General features: G+C 41.6%; 2 protein-coding genes across 9 annotated transcripts; one reads left to right on the top strand and one right to left on the bottom strand.

The window, feature by feature from the left end:
• Positions 1-236: 236 nt before the first annotated feature.
• Positions 237-4,859, top strand: LOC141003290 (PC-esterase domain-containing protein 1A-like). 5 transcript variants are annotated; one of them, XM_073474609.1, is made up of 10 exons: positions 237-303; positions 810-900; positions 1,175-1,254; positions 1,498-1,730; positions 1,843-1,990; positions 3,274-3,520; positions 3,710-3,766; positions 4,026-4,085; positions 4,204-4,401; positions 4,593-4,859. In XM_073474609.1, exons 2-10 carry the CDS (start codon positions 828-830, stop codon positions 4,733-4,735), a joined length of 1,239 nt encoding a protein of 412 aa, XP_073330710.1. In that variant the 5' UTR covers positions 237-303; positions 810-827; the 3' UTR covers positions 4,736-4,859. The 5 variants fall into 5 exon arrangements, with proteins under 5 accessions (XP_073330710.1, XP_073330711.1, XP_073330709.1 ...); XM_073474610.1 differs by having other exon boundaries at positions 264-303; positions 822-900; XM_073474608.1 differs by lacking the exon at positions 237-303 and adding an exon at positions 330-579 and having other exon boundaries at positions 822-900.
• Positions 4,860-5,572: 713 nt separating this feature from the next.
• Positions 5,573-18,570, bottom strand: LOC141003289 (dynactin subunit 1-like). Of its 4 annotated transcripts, XM_073474603.1 has the most exons (32): positions 18,425-18,547; positions 16,407-16,472; positions 16,082-16,276; positions 15,828-15,909; positions 15,690-15,721; positions 15,241-15,261; positions 14,619-14,642; positions 13,638-13,724; positions 13,107-13,259; positions 12,941-12,964; positions 12,220-12,417; positions 11,875-12,079; positions 11,670-11,748; positions 11,387-11,546; positions 11,179-11,283; positions 10,811-11,002; positions 10,612-10,728; positions 10,359-10,511; positions 10,102-10,262; positions 9,733-9,901; positions 9,162-9,230; positions 8,653-8,865; positions 8,316-8,477; positions 8,063-8,194; positions 7,846-7,971; positions 7,555-7,697; positions 7,276-7,448; positions 6,884-7,002; positions 6,596-6,791; positions 6,423-6,496; positions 6,251-6,340; positions 5,573-6,142 (listed from the first exon to the last, which is right to left on the bottom strand). In XM_073474603.1, the coding sequence occupies exons 2-32, from the start codon at positions 16,446-16,448 to the stop codon at positions 6,005-6,007; spliced, it is 3,834 nt and encodes a 1,277-aa protein (XP_073330704.1). In that variant the 5' UTR covers positions 16,449-16,472; positions 18,425-18,547; the 3' UTR covers positions 5,573-6,004. The 4 variants fall into 4 exon arrangements, with proteins under 4 accessions (XP_073330704.1, XP_073330705.1, XP_073330706.1 ...); XM_073474604.1 differs by lacking the exon at positions 12,941-12,964; XM_073474605.1 differs by lacking the exons at positions 13,638-13,724; positions 14,619-14,642.
• Positions 18,571-19,387: the final 817 nt, after the last annotated feature.

Raw genomic sequence — 19,387 nt, 5'->3', positions numbered from 1 at the left:
ATATTAATTTGCAATTCCATCATTTAAAATACACAATACGAAATATTAAGCAAATTCAGTTGTAATGTTTTTTATGCTTTTTTGGTTTAGAGCTTTTTATGACACAATTTTGAGGTAAATGTAAATATTATATAATATAATTTAACATTTTAAAATGCACGAATTTATTTATCGCTACTTTTATTTTGTGGCCTAAATTACTCTCGCGAGACTGAGACTGATTCAAAATGCGCACAATTTTTTCCGACAGTCACTGAAAGCGTCATCAAATTGAAGACACCTGTTTATCTCAATAACGGCTGAGTGAGTAATATGTTTAAAGTGTTGAAGCTACAAAATGACACAATTTCCATAACTTTTAGCTTGTTCGAGTTGTCTAATAACTTTAAAAGTGCGGGTTTGGTTCCTGAAACTGAAGCGTCCAAATTTCGATGATATCCAACAAAGTTGACCAACGTTAACGTTAGCTGCCTTTGAAAAAACGTAAAGGCGCAGCTAATTTTAAAACGGGACATGTGCGTTATTAGCTTAGACTTCTTCTATTGATTAAATGTACATTGTGCCCCCAATTCAACTATGGTAAGTATCTTATGCTGATTTAAGTCGAGGCTAAAGCAGGCTAATTAACCTAGGCTGAAGCTAGTTCACTAACAGAAGTTTGAATTCCTTAGCCGCCATTAGCAACACAAATAAGACATTCTGTATCTTAGCTGGGTTATGCTCTTTCCCATTAAAACCGACCCCATGAAATGTCAGCCATCATTTGTCAGGGTAAATGGACCTCATTTTCACTTTGTTGTAATTAACAGATTAATTCACAGGAGATAATGAGGTGTGTGAGCCACAAGCAGGCCAGCCAGCTGCTCCATAACAAGTTCATTGTGGTGCTGGGAGACTCCAGTGAGTAACAGTTCACTTCACTTTCTCATGCTCAAAAATCTTTGCAAAGGAGCAAGTATGTTTTTAAAGTTTCTTTTTTTTTTTTTAGCCTATTTAACAAAGATTAATTAATTTCATCCCATTGCACTTGAATGAGCTACCAGGCAGGTTAACGCCTCCATTTGCATCCATCAGTCAGAAAAAATCTGTTAGCACCCTGCATTGGATTGCTCAGTTGTGAACATGGGTCAGCTTTTTTACACTGCTGCTAATGCTGTCTGGATCTCATCCTCAGTTCAGCGGTCTGTGTACAAGGACCTTGTTCTGCTGTTGCAGAAGGAGAAACATCTAACTTTTGAGCAACTGAGGAGCAAGGTAAGCCATGTTTAGAGGTCTAACATCACCACGTTTAAATACAATTATTATAAGTCATTATTATAAGCGTGGTCTCAAGAGTTGACTGTAGCAACATTGCTCCACTTGAACATCTTCTCATCACTACACTTTTCTCAGTGGGACAAACTCTATTCAAATGTCTGTATCTTTCCCTACATTGGTAGACTGTCTCCCTCCTTGTGATCCTGTTGTCTTCACTCTGTCATGTCTTTATACCTTAAGGGTGAGATGAGCTTTGAGCTGGACTGTCTGGTGGAAGGAGGTTGTCGAAGTCTAATGCACAATGGAACGCATTACCAAGAGGTTCGGCAGTTTCAGTCCGACCACCACCTGGTCCGCTTCTACTTTGTGACACGCGTCTACTCTCGCTACATGCAGAGCATCCTAGAAGACTTCCGCCATGGCTTGAAACCAGATGTAGTCATTGTCAACTCCTGCGTATGGGATATTTCAAGGTGAGTCCTGTAGATGTTACTTTTGAAGAAGCCTAAAATCAAATCAGATGTGATTTAATTCAACTAGCTAACAGCCTCCTGACATGTCTGCATCTGTGTTGTTTTATTGTAGATACTCCAGTTGGCTCGAGGAGTACAAGGAGAACCTACAGAAGTTCTTTATTGAGTTGAAGGAGACTCTGCCTGAGGAAACCCTGATTGTCTGGAACCTCACCATGCCCTTAGGAGAGAAGATCAAAGGTGGTTTCCTGGTGCCTGAGGTTTGTCATCCCCAAATTACTCCATCATAACTGGACATTGACGTTAGGTCTTGTTTAGTCAAATTTGTACACAATCTGATATAAAAATCTCTTCTCAGACCTTCTTACTGGGAAATCACATCAGATGCAAGAGATAAGTGGTGTGTAACCACTAGTGATTTGTGTGAGTGTCTGCCCACATTGGGGCTGTGCAATATATTAATTGGTAGATTTCCAAATATGATTTTGGCTTTTTAACAACTATGAAAATGGATACCTCACCTCAGACAGAAAGACAGTCTTGAGTCAACATGACAGGTAAAACCAATTCAGCTGTAAGACAGGAGATCACATGGCATGGGTGCACTCGCAGTCATACTGATTAAATATATGTTGAGAGAGAGCAGGAGGGAGGCTTGTTATGCACTGTGACAGTCCGAAAACCTTGTATATGTAATAAGAAGAAAACTGGGGCACATTACAGCCTGTAGCGCATGTATCAGCTCTGTCCAGTGATTTAGCTGACCTCCGTAGCCATGTCACTGTCCTCATAACAGCTGTCCTGTGGGCAGCACACCTTTTTTAAGGAGCTGTAAAGACAACAGGTGGACAAACCGTCTTCACCAGGTTTCTTCAGAAGAACTCAAAAATAATAACATTATCTTATTCATTGACTACAGATCAAGAGTAAGTCTAAGTCCACAGTTAAACTGGTAAGCTCAAAGTGAAAATAGGATCATTATGACTTAAGCAGGTACCTGGACTTTAAACTACTCATTTACCAAGTGAATAAATCTCGTAGCCTGTAAAGACCAGAGTAATGTGTTAAAGGGGCACTGTGTAGTTTTTAGAGAATAAATTCAGACTCAGAATTTTAATATTTACAATATCAATGATGTAATAATACAATCTCAGAAATATTATTTTTTCTCAGAGGAAAATTAGGTCCCCAGAACACTGTTTGAAGGTAGAGAGGTGGCAGGGTCCGCCAAATATAAACAGAGTAAAATGGTATGAAATTGTGTTGTCTTTTTAAGGTCAGTTTGTTTATTCAGTCATGAAAACAGTTTATTTAGGCATAAAAAATCAGTCTTTCTCTTCTGATTAAGATTTCTTCCCCAAAACTACACAGTGCACCTTTTTTTTAAGGTAGTTTGATGCATTTTTCAGTAGGTTTAGTTTTCTTGTTTTTTTCACTCTTTATCTGAAGGAGGGTAAGAGGCTTATTTGTCTACATTGTCTCCAGACTTCTGTTGCTCTTCCAGCCTTTTGAATCTTTGTCCTCTCTCCCTCCATTACCTCAGATTGAGCACAAGGCTCCCCAGCTGCGTAACGATGTGATTGAAGCCAACTTTTACAGCGGGACTCTGGCTGACTTTTACGGGATGGATGTGTTGGACCTTCACTTCCAGTTCCGCTTCTCCCTGCAGCATCGTACCAAGGATGGAGTCCATTGGAACGCCCTTGCTCACCGCAGGATAACGTCTCTGCTGTTACAGCACATTGCAGAGGCCTGGGGTGTCATTATGCCCTGCCTTCTGACTCCTGTTGGTAAGGAGGAGGACTGCACGCACGCACGCACGCACACACACACACCTACACACAGAAGTAAATATACACCCCTACTGTAAATGGGACCTACATGTGTGGTGGTTTAGTCATACAGCAATAATGACCTTTTGTCGCTTTTTTTAGGATATTATTTGATCAAATTAGGTTGACATGTTTCTTCTTTTTTAGAGCTTTCTGGGCTTAATGATCAGCAGCCATCTCATGGGAATGCTACCAGACCTGCAGGTAAGACATCTGATGATGGTGATGATGTGTTAACTATAATTATTTCCATTGAAAGTTTAACAAAAGATCAGCAAGTATGGGTCAAAAAAATAAGAGTGCTGTGTGCAGGAAATCTGGAGAGAGGTTTACCATTGTTCAATTGCATGAATGACCAACATTGTAGAGATACAAAGCTGGTTAAAACTCTGCAAAGTTCCTTTTTAAGCGTTTCTCAGTTGTCATCGTCTTTTTGCTGAAGGACATCATGCTGCTTTTTCAGGTGTGTTATGTGGCTCTAACCACCACTACAATCCTCCTAGCAACTACTTTGTGGACATGGGTAATTGTACATTGTTTAAGGGTTATTGCTTCATGTCTAACTATTTGCTGCATCTCTGATTTTGTGTCTAAAAATGTTTTTTTTAATCTTTCCTGCCATCCTCTTTTCTCTTTCACAGTGCACTACCCATCAAGGGGAAATTACGACTACAGTAAGGAGTTGTACAGTGCTTCCCTCCCTGTTGGCCACTTAAACGTTGACAACAACCTGCAGCCATATCCCCACAAGGCTGCTAAAGCTTACAGACCTGCGCTCCCACCACTGCCTCACCCACCGGTCCAGTGGCGTCAAAATGACCACAGACAGTTTAAAAATGGTAAGTGTGCAGTGACATAACCAATTGGAAATGGTCCTTCAATCAAAGCACCCCAGTTAACTCTCACTCTGCACTGCAGTAAAGTTTTGTTTGTAAAACCAAGCCATCTGTGTGTCTGATCTAGTTGTAATTGTCTTGAAGCTGCCATGTCCACTCTAGAGACCATTAACTTGTTGTTTTATGTTCTGCAGGGTTCGACTACTGGCCTCAACACGACTTTGATCGCTACGAGCACCAGCATCACAACGTGAGAAAAAGCCGTCACACCAGACACTACGCTCCGTACACCCACCGCAGACCCAGCCGACATGCCCGTCATGGCTACTACGATTGAGGCAGCATGTTTTTACAAGACTTGCATATATATATATATATATATAGGTCCTTTTCTCAGATTGTAAATTTGTACTGTTTTAGTTGTTTGAATTTTTGATGTTTTTTTTGTTCTTTGTTCTTTATCACTAAGAATAGATTTTAAATGTTTTTTCATTTGAAAGAATTTTAAATTCTGCACTTTAAATGTGTCTGTTGCTGTGTTTTCTATGAAAGTGGAAACTAAGATTTCAGGAGTAGACTGTTTTTGACTCATTTAGAAATTAAAAACTTTCTAGAGTTACATCTTTTGATGTCTCTGCATGTCCCAGACCTCTGGTGTAATAGCAGGTTGGGTTTTGGAACACAATTCAACAAGATCCTTGCAGCCACTTCACTGTAGGTCAGTAGTACCCAAACATTTTGATCCCTTGAAGGGCCAGTAGTGAAACTCAGTGGTGAGCCATGGGTTGAAAGCAAAGACCTATTGTAGTGTTACAATGGTACTAGGAAGTATCACTGCCTGCATGATCAGATTATGAAAATTAAGGATCCTACATATTAAAAGAGCATTTTGTCCTCACAAAAATAGTAAAATTGATTTCACTTCAAACATTTGTTGGGCTAGCTTTTAACTTTGATTAAAATTGAAAAAAACTGGTACCGTAAAATGTATCAGACTGAAATTCTGAAAATCCTTCACATGCTGTTCTCCAGAACAAAAACATCATGACTTAATGCACACTTGTGAAATGGCAGTGGATCTTCAGAGTTGATTATAAAGTGTGGAGCAGCTCACTTCTGTAAACGACAGATTACAGGTGACATGAAAAGAATAAAGATGTTTCTTGCTCTGAAGTGAATTGCTAACTTTTATTGGCTGATTGACTACAAATACAAAAGATACAAAGGGGGAAATATCAATAGGTGCAAAAATGACTTGTTGCTCGCTTTCCCCTTTCCCACAGAGTTAAATTGGTGCATACAAACTATCAGTGATGAAAACACGCCTTCATAGTGTGACATTCAGGAGTCAAATCCATTTGGACTTCATTCACAATTATTAAACTCCTACTAGTTTTACATCAATAGAAAGACATTGCTGTGACTCAGTTTTATTAGTGCTATAGTGTTAACTTACGTAAATATTGGATACAATTTCCTGAGAAGAGAGGAGCAAAAGAAATAAAAAGAGGAGAATGCTGGAAGTGGAAGCTGGAATGAGAAACAAAAGCTTTTCTTGATGTCAATCTTGATGTCAAAAATGGCTGCGGGTCAGTGGCATACCAACTTAGGTCATGAGGAGGTGGTGCACTTTCTGCAGCTGCTGCTGTGACAGGACGAGGCGGTGGACTTGTTCCTGTCCGCGGGTGCAGGGAATGGCAACACGACCTACAAATACTGTTCCTCCCTGCTTCTCTTCCTTGGCCTAGGAAACAACACATATGTACACATGATATTATTTCTGGAACAAGTATTACAATCTGATTAGAAAAGATGAAACACACGGCGTATACAGTACTCTGTGTGGTTTTACCTTAACAAAGGAGGAGACTGGGAAGGTGGCGAAGTCGGAGGAAGCCTTTGCTCCGGGCTGATATGATACGACATGTTCAGCTACTTCTCCCTGAAACAGACAAGCGTGCAAATGTTTGGTTTTGTTTTACTATCAACATCTTACAGAGAATAGATGATTCTGATGTTGTCACCTTGAGCTTGTCCAGAGCATTGCTGAGGTTCTGCAGTCGAGCCGTCTGCTCCAGCAGCTGGGCACTGGCACTAACTGGATTGAGAACAGAAATTGAACGGGTAACTTCAGTTTTGAACAGCATTAAGCATACACACACTCACAGGGGAGGAAAGCCTAGAAACTGAAACACACCTGATGTCTTCCCGGTGACGTCCACCACTTTAACCTCGCTACTCAGCTTGAGCAGAGTCGCCAGCAGTTGGTCAGTCCTGCGGTAGATGCCTGTGTTGAGTCCCTCAGGTGGCATGGAGCTTTCTTTGGCGACCTGTGGCAGTTTGGGAGGGCAGAGTGGAGGCAGGGCGGCCAGCTGGGCTCTCATCTTCTCCGCCTGTAAGTCAAATGTAGTCTGGGTCAATATTACTAGCCTTCAACAGCCAGAATTAATACCATGATATAATAATAGTACCAACAGCGATGTACCTTGAGTCTGTTGTTTTCATTCTTGAGGTGTTTGATGCCCAGTCTCTGAGCCTCAACCTGCTGCCTGAGGAGAGGGGAGTCCACCACCTGAAGTGCTCCAGCCAGGGATGGAGGCAGACCTGATGGCGATAACAGGTTAATTAACAACAATAACAATAATGTTTTCTGGATATAACAAGATAATTTGTCGTGAGAAAATGACTTCATAAGATTCCTAAGAGTGGACCATGACACACACATTGCGCTGTCAGGTGGCTTTGGGAGTTTCAAGGCAAACCATGTAAACTTTGTTCAAACTTATGCATTTAAAATGGTGTAATAAAGTATCTAAATAAATAAGACTGTAGTACAGTCTGATGAAGTGAAGTGACCATAACCACACAGTAATTCACCTCCTGGAGATCCCTGAACAGCTGAGGCAATTCCAGAGGTAGGCGGGCCTCTTGATACCAGGCCTTCGATGGTCATCTTCGATTGGTTGTTAATGCGTTGTTTCAGCTCTGCCTTCTCCGCCTCCAGCTGGTCGATATCAGCCTGCAGAGCGTCCATCGTCTCCTCAAACTCCCTGAAGATGAGGAGAGAGGAAGGTGAGCAAGGAAACGGGAAGAGAGAAAAAGTTGAAATCTGCCTCCGATAATGTAATGTGTTCTTTTCTTCTGTTTGCTTCTTACTTTTCTTTCTTCTTGAGCAGGGCGAGGTTTTCGTCCAGTTTGGTCTGAATCTTCTCCACCCGCTCATCTGCGTCTTTGGTGGAGGTGTCTAGCTTCTTCTCCAGCAGGCTCAGACGTACGTTGGCCTCACTCAGCTCCTCGCCCTGGGGGAGAGAGGTGCAGCCATGTTAATTACACCTCCTCTGTTTTTGATTCTTTTCTTTTCAAAGTGGGCCGACCTATGTGGAACTCTTGACTTCACCAAGAAAGGTTGAGTGGTTTTTGTCTGAGGTGTTTGCACAAGTGTGTCACCTTGATCTTGAGCGACTTCTTGACCTCCCTGATGACCGTCTCTCTGTCTTCCAGCTTCACTCCCAGACCCTCAGCATCAGTCATCTCAGCCCTGACGGTGGATGCTCTCACCTCCACCGGAGGAGTCTAAGGACAGGGGTGACATGATCAGTATTGGAACTGGAAAAAAGAGACAAATGGCATAAATACATCCAGTTTTCACTGTCTAAACACACACCTTGCCCTGTGGTTTGTCAGCATCATACTCCCCTTCCTGCATGGCTGTGGCCATCTTGTTCATAGTGGTGATGACGGCACCGCAGGACTGACGCAGACACTCTGGGCCATTCAGGCCTTGAGAGCCGTACACCTTACAGAAAAGATTGTAGATTTTAATAACACAATAATACATCTGCAAACTAAAACCAACCAACCATTTCTATGTCCAGGGTATCGGGCGAATCGTGACTTATTATTGACAGCTAAACTACCTGGTCCACAGCCTTGCAGGCGATATCCTCCAGTTTAAGAGCGTTGAGCCCCTCCTGTTCTGCCAGCGGAGCGATCATCTGAGCTCCAGCTGCAGCTACCTCCTGCAGAACAGCCACCACCCGGGTCTGCTGGCGCCTGCACTCTGTCAATGTCTCCGACACCTTCCAGAGGAAACACGACATATTAGTCAGATATAAACTGTGGATTAATCATTTCTGTGTGTACCTTAGTGGATCAGTGATCATTAGACAGTGTGTCAATAGATCATAGAAAGGATTAATGGTATGTTAAAACAAAGAGGAAGCTTTCAAGGTGTCTGTAAGTTTATTTGCACACCTGTTGTCCAAAATTGACAGCAGCGGGAACTCCAACTACATCTGTTCCAGGCATGCGGCGGCGTATCTTCTTACAGAACTGTCTGATATCAGAGCAGGAAGTTTCCAGGTCCTTCAGAAGGACAGCAAGGCCAGAGCTCTCCTGACCTGCAGACAGGAACGCCCGCAGACGAGCCACCTCCACTGCCATGCAGTCCAGCGCACTCTGGGTAAACTAGAGGTGAGAGGAAGGCATGGATGAAGTTAGGAAATCCTAATACTATATTCTCATATAAGGTTTATTTTGCCTGACACATTACCTCATTAAAATAGTATTTTTTTTCTTCCAAGAGAGAAAAAATATGTTTCCTTTTTTTTTTTTAAACAATCACATTGTTTCTCCTGGACTTTTTCTATTTTTTAAAATCAACCTGCTACAAATAAAGTAAGGATGCAGAATTCTGTTAACTCTGTACTACAAGTTTAACTGTTAAAGGCTTTATAATTAAAGGAAGAAGACGCTTGGAGTACCTTAATGTGGTCAGCCAGCTGCACTGTGCAGTCTTCAGTTTGATCTGCCAGATGGACACTGTACAGTTGCTGCAAGAAAAAACAACAGTGAGAAACTGCATGTTTAAGAACATGTTATTAGGCTTTGTACAGCTGTTTTAGACTAAAACTGAAGCAACACCTATTTCATCAAATGTACACTGTGAAAAAATGAAGTTTACAGAATTCCTTTATACCCACAGCAATATATATTGTCACTTTTTTTGTAATTATGTTGAAAATTTCAAGACGTTTATTCAAATTCAAGTTTGCTTCCAACATTGGACAGTTTAAATTAAGCATTTTGCAAAATGTCATGACTTTGTACAATCCATGGATTATATTAAATTAAAACTAAATGTTACTGTATGTGTCAAGGTGCCGAGAGACTCATTTGAAACCATCACATAATAGTTGTAAAGGCACACTGGAAGATCTGTTAACAAAATGGATCATACTCTTTCTTTTAAGGTTACACTGTGAATCCGTAAGTGTGATTGAGCCTGTGTGTTTCGACACAACGCTTCAATATACAACCACACTCTTTTGTTACCTGATAGTACTTGATGGCCTTGGTCAGAGGTTCCACCTGAACAGTCTCATCTAGCTGATCTTTATGCAGCAGGTCGATGAAATAATCCAGAGAGCGCTCATGGAAGCTCATTTCAGTGTAGAGTGTACCCATGCGCTTGAAAACCTCCACGCCGCAGGTGTTCAGAGCCCTGGAACGAGAGCAGGAAGAGGGAAAAGAATAGACCAGTTTTGTTAGTGAATTAGGTTTACAAGGTCACAGCAACAGTTAATGGTTTTCTAGAGAAATCAAATATTTTTTAATTTGTTAAACAATAGTTCTGCTTTTGTTATTTGACAATAACACCATATGTTATTTCTGGCACATTAGTGATGAACATGCAGTGCTTACTGTTCATATTTGTGCAGCGTGGCCTGCAGCAGGCTGAGCGAGTACACCAGTCCTGAGGCAAAGCTGCGCTGCTCTCCTGGAGGTCCTCTGAGCCCCGTCCCCTGGGCCACGTTCCCATTCAAGTCAAACTTCTCCTGTGCCTGTTTACTGATCAGCTCAGCCTACCAAGTAAAGGACACACACACAAGCATTAATTAGAGAAACAAGTCAAGCAAATGCTCACAAATGAACCTACAAGCATTCACACAGCGTTATACCTTGCAGATGAGCCTGGGGATGAGCAGAAGGACCAGAATACAGTCGTGATCTCCGCCGTGACGGAGGAAGGAGTCCGGCATGAAGGAGGTGAGGAGGGATACCTGTCTGTTGGACTGAGCCACCTCCATTTTCCTCAGCTCCATCTCAATAGCCTAGGGACACAGATTATAAGTATAAAGCCTTATAGGTGTAAAACCAGTCCACTTCTATCAGTCATCATTCCTGGCACGATCACGCATTAAGCTTTCCTACCTTGGCATAAGCCTTGGTCTCTGCAAACTTAATTTTGAAGTCAAACAGCTCAGCAGGAGGTTGTTGAACTTGTTCAGCGTTTGCATTCTGCTGGCTGATCAGATCCCTGTTGGCCTCCTGAAAAAAGCAAATACAACTTCAAGCCCAAAGCTTCCTCTTCTAATGTACATCCGTTGATTATCTCATCCTCTCCACCGACCTGCAGCCCGGAAGTGAGCTCTCTGTATTTGCTGATGGTCTGCTGGTAATCAGCGACAGTCTCCTGGGCGGCCTCCACCCTTTTCTCAGCCTCTCTGACCTTTGATACACTCAGGTCCAACTGCTCCCGCAACTCCATTTCTGTCTCGCGGCCATTCTCCTGCAGCTCATCGTTCATCTCATTGATGGCCTCCTGTTGTCAGAAGAAAAGAGGTCAGTGACAGGTTGATAAAAGGTTTCTGATACCATCATGTTGGTGATTATGGAAACGACAGTGAGATTTTTATCCACAAATTTACCTTAAAGTTAAGTTAGAAACATCAGTGGTGTTAACAATAAAATCAGGATCATAAATGTATTTGTACTGACCAAATCAGTGACTGTCTCTCTCAGCTCCCTGACTTTCTCCTCCAGGTCAAGGTTCCTCTCCGTCAGGGTCTCTACCATCTCCTCTGACCCCAGAGCAGCATCAACCTAACACAGGCACACACACACAAACAAGCATGTTTGTGCAGTTAAATTCTCCGGAAAATAAACATCATCTTCAACCTCTTTTCCTGTGTCTCGCTAACTTTACCTGCTCCTTCAGTTCATCGATGGTGGCCTCCGCCTGCTTGACGTCTTCCTGCAGTTTTTCCTTCTGAGTCCTCAGAGTCTCCAGCTCGGTGTTCTTCTTCTCCATCTGTTTCTGCAGCTTGACATGCTCCTGCTTCTCTGAAGAGGACAGGTCACGCATCCTGAGGAAGAAAAGGACAATTAAAAGAAGGCTTTTATCAGCTTCAACCCCAAGTCTAGACCTCTTAGTGGATTTTTTTTTTAAGTACATTAATGAAAATGAGCTTTTTAGACATTTGACTGACCGAACCAAAGCCTCCTTCAGTCTGCCATTCTGCTCCTCCAGCTGTTTGACATGGTAACTAGAGGCCGCTCCATCTGAGCCTGCAGGAGAAACAGAAAAATACAACATGGTGAAGAAAAACAGACCATGAATAAAGGAGGGGCATCAAGAAGAAAGAACGTTGGAGAGACAGATATAGAAGAGATTAAGAGGCCTAGAGTACATACCTTTCTCTGAAATCTCATGTCTGAGGATCTCCAGGTCCATGGAGAGCTCCTCCACCCTCTCTTTCAGTGTGTCCACCTCCACTTGCAGTGACTCTGCCCGCTCCTCAGCCATCTCTTTGTCCAGTGTGGCCATCTCTATTGCGTCCGCCGTGTCCGACATCTCTTCCATGTAGCGGTCCTTGGCCTCTTGTGCCTCACGGGAGTCCTGTGTGGAGGAAAATAAAAAACTAGATAGTCACAAATGCTGGCAATGGAGCCGTTTCGTTTCATACTCTGAATACCTTGATAATGCTGCAATTCAGACTTAGGACAAACATATTATTACTATTCTATTGTTTTTTGTACCTTCTTGGCCTCTTTGAGTTGTTTCTGCAGATCAGTCTGCTGCTCCTGCATTTTGTTCTTCCACTCCTGAAGCTGCTCCAGCTGGATCTTGTGTTTCTCAAGTTCCTTCAGCTTGGCCTTGTCCTCCGTCCGCTTCATCTTCAGCGTTTCAAGCTTCTCCTCCAGGTCCTTGACCTGAGCTCGCAGTGATTCCTCCTCCTGGGAAGGATAGATGGATGGAGAGGGGAGGTGAGAGGGCAGTTTAACTGTGTTGCCTGTAGCTACTTGAGAGGATTACCTGGACTTTATTTATGTCCCGAGATTTGATTTTAAGCCAGTGAAGAAACAAAGCACTGATTAAGTCCAACCACCAAAAACCCAGATTGAGATGATAAATGTTTAAAATTTTGCTTAATTAATTTGCAACTTTAATTTAACCTTCTCAATTCATGGACTTTAATCCCCACCTCACACAAGAAGCTCCAGTAGAAATATTAAAGAGCAATGGAGGGTGATTAATCGATTCCCTCCAAACACAATAGTGGAATTAGGTATTTTAATCAGTGTCTCAGCAGGTTAAATCATGCATCATCACCAAAGAAATCAATGGAGGACATTTCAAACCCATCTTAAAGTACTGAGAGGGTGTGCTGAGGGCCATTTTGCCCTCTGATGTTTTGAGTTTGTTAGTAAACTCATGCCGGGTATCATCAGCATGCATAGAGCCATTAGAAAACTCTACCTGCTTGGAAATGGCAGGTTCCGCCTGGAACAATGACAACATGGATGAAATGGGACAAGCTCATTAAAAAGACAAACACGATGGAAATGTTGATCTTTTGTGCTTTTGGTGTTGAACTGAACTCCATATGACAACATGCAATTGCTCCTTATCGTCAGTGACCCACCTTGCTTGGAGTAGCTGGGACCGGGGCTGCCGCTGCTGCAGGCGAGCCACTGGGCTGAGGCACAACAGGAGCCCCCAGTGCACCCTGGTGGGAGGACAGGCCTGCCTCACTGACATCACCAGACAGAGAGGAAGACAGGCTCTCACGAGACGCCTTCTCACCAACAAAGGTGTGTGTTGGGGAGTGATGAGGGATGAAACAGAGGAAGAAAGGGGAGATTATTTGAATGTCAGTAAACAAACCAATAATAGCTTTTCCCAGAGTGAACCCAGCAGAAGAGTGAACATGCTGTGTTATGTGCTGTGCCGCCAGATTAATCTTGTGATAGCTTAAATAAAATACAACAAAATGAGTCTTCCAGGACCAAACATTTCACCTCAGAGTCCCTCAACAGTTCCCACAGACACCACTTTCAGTTCATTTATGTGGCAGAGTCCTGCACCTGTGCACCAAAGGCCGACAAATCACCAGTTTTCAGTGACAAAACAAATCACCACTCCCTGTGAGGTACACTGATATCATGTCGCATACCCTCAGCGACAGGCTGGTGCGGCCGGAGGGTCGTACCAAGAGGGATGGGAGGGAGGTGGCAGGCGTTAGTCGACTTGGAGTGGTCAGCTGCCACAGTGCGATCACAGAGACTGTGTTAGGACTCAGTTATTCATAAAAGTCAGCTTCAAGTTAGCCTGACATTACAGAATAAAACCTTGGTGGCTTGTGTTCTCATTTATACACATTGTAATTATCAAGTCAGTTATACCACTATGCTGTTACTGTATAAGGCATTCATGCAAGTGCAGAAAAGTATAAGCACCTTTAGAAAACAAGCTTGAAAATTAAAAAAAAAAACAGTATAATCACCATCTTCAGACAAACATGATTCAATGTATTACTTGCTAAATCTTGGCAAGCTTCCATTAGATACTAATGCACTACGTAGTTACAGTAATTGACTCCCAGTGCTGTATTTATCAATTTAAATAAATAATAATAAATGGCATGTGCCTTCGACACAAATTACAACATACTACCTCCTCAACAAACTACAATAACGTATATTCTGTTAAATAATGTTATGATTTATGGCATCAGCTGAAAAGCACAACAAGCAGCCCAACCCATCAAAAGTCCAAATGTGCAGCAATGATTAATCTCTAACAATAATGAAAGCTGTCAAATGTAAACTTCCAATATTCAAATTACCTAAAAACTATTCAACTTAAAAGAATCTTCATTAGATGCCAAAATTTGGAGAATTGTTTCCTGAAGTCTATATTTACCATAATTATAAATCTCACACTCTGCTGTAGTTTGAAGACAAGTATGCACTTCTTATCATGAAACACAAAAATGCATGGCCTTTGAAAACATTCCAAACACTTGAAGCTGTGCCCTTGATTTAACGCAAGCACCCAGAAAAAATTGAAAAATTTAAATAAAACATTTCAGAGTGAACCACTGTTTCTGTTCTGATGCCATATGATCTCCCCTGTCTGCTGTAGACAAGCTCACCTTGGCAGAGCGGCGGGCAGAGGACTGGAGGAGAGGAGGAGTTGAGTAGCAGAGAGAGGGATGGACACACACACACACACACGCACACACACACACACAGATATATGCACACACGTCCAATGGTGAAGCGAGATAAGAGATTAGCAGCACATAAGAAGCATACCCACTGTTAGTTCATATCCACTGGTCATATCTTTTGACAGCTGCATGCACCATCTTTTATAATAGTTATAAAAAAAATTTGAATTCATGCAACAATGTTTGAACAGTGGCAGAACATCACTGAGCTGTGAGGCCAAGAGGCATGAGAAAGACACCACCACGATGACCATAAAACTGTCATAATGTTGGCTACTGAATGTGAACACTGGATGCCTTGACCAGGACAAAAAAGTAAATAAAACAAAGTGAGCAAACAAACAACATTTGGTGTACAAAATGGGAGTGCAGCCATAGAAAACCAAGAGAAAAAATAAAGAGAAAATGACAAGTAATGTCTTTACGTCCCGTGCAAATGTCAACACGTAAAAGGGTAGCTTGAATATAAAAGATGAGTAGCCACATTAGTGTTATTAACGACAACCAAGGCAAAAGCAAATGTGTTGAATTTAAACATTTCTACCTTCTTAATGGTCGCAGGAGTCTGCAAAAGGTATTCAAAAAAATAAAAATGAGGCAAAACAGAAACTCATTCGTATTGTACAGAAAAGAATCATAATATATAATCAGGGACTTTTTTGAAAACGGAGAGGGAGAGCCAAAAAAGGGAGAGCATTGATAGTCATATCGCAACTCTTTGAAAGGGATTTCGTTGCTTTACTGGTCTGGTTAGTCTTGTTCAACACATTCAGACCAACATAAATGCTATGGAAAAGGGCAGGTTTGAACTTAAAGTGTCAGTAATTCCCTTTAACAGAGTGAAAACATATGGAGAAAACATATTTTTAAATCCACAGTACATACAAAGATCCACCAGAATCCAACCATCTTCAAAAGAAAGTCATGGACATACAAGAATGCTAAAGTGATGAAAGAAAAAAAAGGCGGTGAGTAACGGTAATGGTTGCCTACCTGCTTGGTTGTTTTGGGAGTCTCTGGAATGTCTAAAAGAAAAAAATGAAGAATCATTATCAAGTGTTATTTTTATGAACTTTTAGTTAGTCTGTTTCAAAAGTATGTACATCATACACAGCTGTGGTTCACACTCACCTTTGTGTCTCAGCGTTTTTGCAGGACCAGATTCAGGAGTGTCTGGTGAGGTGGCACTGGAGCCGTCGTCCACCACCTGGAGCTGCACAGAGAAACACAGAAAAGCAGTGATGGGTCTATTGACGCAGTGACAACCATGCACCTAAACCCAGCCCCACCCCTTCAGTTCAATGAGTGAAGAGATTGTTGTTAGTAACTGGATTGTGCACCATCCTCCAATCATCTTCACATTACAACACATATGTGTCACCAACCTGGGACTGTCTGACAAATATCCCATGATTTTCTTCACAGGTGAAGTATCGTTTTCCCTGCACGGTGCCATCGTTTTTGCCTTTGGCCTCGTTCAGTATGACGCCAACCCATTTCCCAGAAGCAAAAAGGGTGGCGCCAATATAGGCAACAGTACCACGCTGACCCTTCCCGATCACCTCCACTACAGAGCCAATCTGGGAGACACAAAAGAATGGGAGACTGTGAGTTATTATGCACATGTTAATCGTAATTTGTTTATTTTTTTCAATTTCTTCCTGTCTTTGTTTGAAGAATCTTGAAGTCTGAATTTGAAAAGTGACCTACCTTTGGAGGTTTACTACTCTCCACACTTCCAGTGCTGCTCATTTTGCTGATCAGTGGGCTGGTCAGCTGGAGGAAATACAGATGGGGAGAAGTGGGGAGGAAGAGAAGGAAATGTGGGGAAGAGAAAGTAAAGTGGGGTACAGTGGGGATGACGTCATTAAATACCAGAGAATTCATTGTTTAAATTTTAGATTTCTTCAGGCTTTTTAGACTTTAATCTTGGTCAAAAGGACATAGCTTTGTGGGAGTATGCATGACAAAGAATTTCTACTATTATCCACCAGACCATCAAAAGACACAAACAAACAGCATTGTTTTATGTATAACAATAATGTCCCATAATTCTCCATGCTCCAGCTATTAAGAGCAGTTTTAGGAATCAAAAATATTCAATGATAAAACAGTCTTGAGGCCATGAAGCACAGACACACACTCATGCACCCAGTCATATGTCCTGGGCCACAATAGACTTCCTAATAAACAAGCCGTATCACTGCCTCGCTCACACAAAGATGCTCATTCAAGACAAAGTAGGTCTGCGGTACAGTCTAATCCTTTTACGGAGCTGTAGGGACATGTGAATTCACGCTGTCTCACAGTTTTCGACCACAGGGCAAAACTCTGAGTAGAAAGGGCTTATGAAAACCCTTATAATAGAAGCCATTGCATTGGATTTTGTTATTTTCAGAGAAGCAGAGAGAACGTTTAGCAGAATTATCCAGAATAACAGTACTAAGGTAAATAGGAATAGAAGCTTTTCTGAGGGTTAAACATCAAGGACAGAAACTTCGCCTTTGGCAGGATATCTAGAGTTAACTGAATTATATTCTTACTCGCTTTTACTTATGTTGACTTGATATGCAACAAGGTGAATCCCACATCTACTGTATGGTGAGTGCCACAAACTTTTTTATGGATTTAACTAATACATTGTACTGACTTCTGCTGATTAAGTGCATCAATCAAAATTAACACTGATGTACTAAATGAGATACTATTCAATACTTAGAGTTACTCACCCGAGGGGTATAAGAATGACGCCTGTTCGTAGCCATTATAGGTAGTTAAAATGGTTTCACCTCCAGTGCAAAGATAAGACTAAAGTGCTACTCTTTCCTCTATTTTCACATCCCTTCCTCTGTTCCAGAGAGAGGAGAGGACAATACAAGACAGTGATTTCAGGGAGGGATCCTGTGCGGTGTATCACAAAACGTCACAGCTGATTTGAACTGAGAGAGGGAGGAGAATATCTTGCTGTTGTGTCTTCCCACAGGAAAAACACATGGATGTTAGCTTGATATTTTACATTGTGCCTTTTAAATAGTGATGTGCGAGTCAAATTACTGGCCCACATTTATATAGCTATATGTATATAGCCAACACCCAGTTGAGAAGCACTAACGTAGAGGGACATTGCTGTTTTCCCCTTTCTTTAATACTTTGTATCCCTGTAGTTATATAAAACGATATATTTAAAAAAAATAAAAAAAAATAAAAAAAACCTAACTGGTTTATTCATCAATCAGTTAGCAGCTGACAAACAGTGGCAAACGATAGCTACGACTGCTAGCATGTCTTTGCTTATTTAGAAGGCTGTGTGTTAAACTTCATGATTTGCTTTTATTCTGTCATAAAACAATGTATGCGCCAAGTATAAATACATAATGCAAAGGACCAAACAGCTTTACGACAGAAGTGGGTGGACAAAGTGCCATAGGGAGAAATGTCATGAAGCACAATCAAGCTAACGATATTCGACTTTAACGTTAGCTTGAGCTACGTGAAAAATCACAATGACAACCATACATAAAAATGACTTCAAATTAACTTAACTCAGGATTTACTTTGTCTTCTAGGTTTAATAAGATATCAGAATACGGTTAACAGCTAGCTAACTATCTAAAATTAGCTTTATAGTTAACGGTAAAGCTGACCAAATCGGCTTAGCATGCACGTCAGTGAGAAAAGCACTGTTATGAAGATAACATAGAATGGCTTTGTTTTGTAATTGAGCTTACCTGGCATACACAGAGATCCCTGTCTTTAAATGTAGCTCTTTGAGGTGTTCATACAGACAATAATGATCCTCTGTTGTTGTTTTTTGGCTACCTATGCTAGCTTGGAATTCCGGTAGTCTTTTTCCGTTTATTTTGACATGTCACTTCCGGCGGCTTGACAGGCCAAAAATAAGAAGAAGCGTGGAAACTAGCGCCCCTAGTGGCCGTGTCCATTACTTAATAAAAAATTACATTTTTTAGTCCTCCAACCTCACAGCCCAGAGATTTGAATTCATATAAGGATGAGGACGATTTAACAATAACAGTGTTTAAAGCAAGAACGTTGATGAGAGACAAGGTTAGAAGTAACACATTAATATAAAAAATTACCTAAGATTTTAGACCAGTATTTGGATTATTAAATGGTAAAGTAAATTGAACGTACAAGGTGGATTAGGTTAATGACAGGGAATGGATCATGTGAAATATTACTGGGGATGGGAAATATATAAACAAATAAGTGTACATAAGAAATTGGGGGCTACGTTGTTGTGGTACATTATACACTATACAATTTTATAGACTAAAATAATAATTATTTTTGAATAAGTAATACTTTTTTGGATGTATATCTACGTAATATTTAAGAAAAAAATTCTTTCTTTAGACTTTCGTCTTTTCAAAGAAATAAACTGGGTGAGTTAAGTAAAAACTAAAATTGGTTAACTTTACACATTGCTGCAGAAAAAGAAACGTTAATGACCTTTAGCTGGGGTTGGACAGGAGATGTCCCCCGACCCCTGGATGCATATATTGACGTGTTATTAGACAGAGGCCCATGCACGGCCGACCAATCAGGTGGCGGAGGAGAGGCTGTGCCTGGACCGGCTGGCAGACGCTCCGGGGACAGAGCTCCGGCCGCAGCTCAGCCCTGTGGCGGTGACAGCACTGACAGCGACTGGACCAGGTCCTGACCTCAGCACC

Source organism: Pagrus major, chromosome 10 (assembly GCF_040436345.1).
Source record: "Pagrus major chromosome 10, Pma_NU_1.0".
NCBI lineage: Eukaryota > Metazoa > Chordata > Actinopteri > Spariformes > Sparidae > Pagrus > Pagrus major.
This window is presented reverse-complemented; position numbering and strand designations above follow the sequence as displayed.

Excerpts from the sequence above, each read along its gene's own strand:
- LOC141003290 (XM_073474607.1), top strand. Across the intron at positions 901-1,174 it reads TGTGGTGCTGGGAGACTCCA|TTCAGCGGTCTGTGTACAAG; the intron begins GTGAGTAACAGT and ends TCTCATCCTCAG. Across the intron at positions 3,521-3,709 it reads CTGCCTTCTGACTCCTGTTG|AGCTTTCTGGGCTTAATGAT; the intron begins GTAAGGAGGAGG and ends CTTCTTTTTTAG.
- LOC141003289 (XM_073474603.1), bottom strand. The coding sequence starts at position 16,448 with ATGAGCAGCACTGGAAGTGTGGAGAGTAGTAAACCTCCAAAG. Across the intron at positions 8,478-8,652 it reads CTGTCAATTTTGGACAACAG|GTGTCGGAGACATTGACAGA; the intron begins GTGTGCAAATAA and ends TTCCTCTGGAAG. Across the intron at positions 7,003-7,275 it reads TGTTCAGGGATCTCCAGGAG|GTCTGCCTCCATCCCTGGCT; the intron begins GTGAATTACTGT and ends TATCGCCATCAG.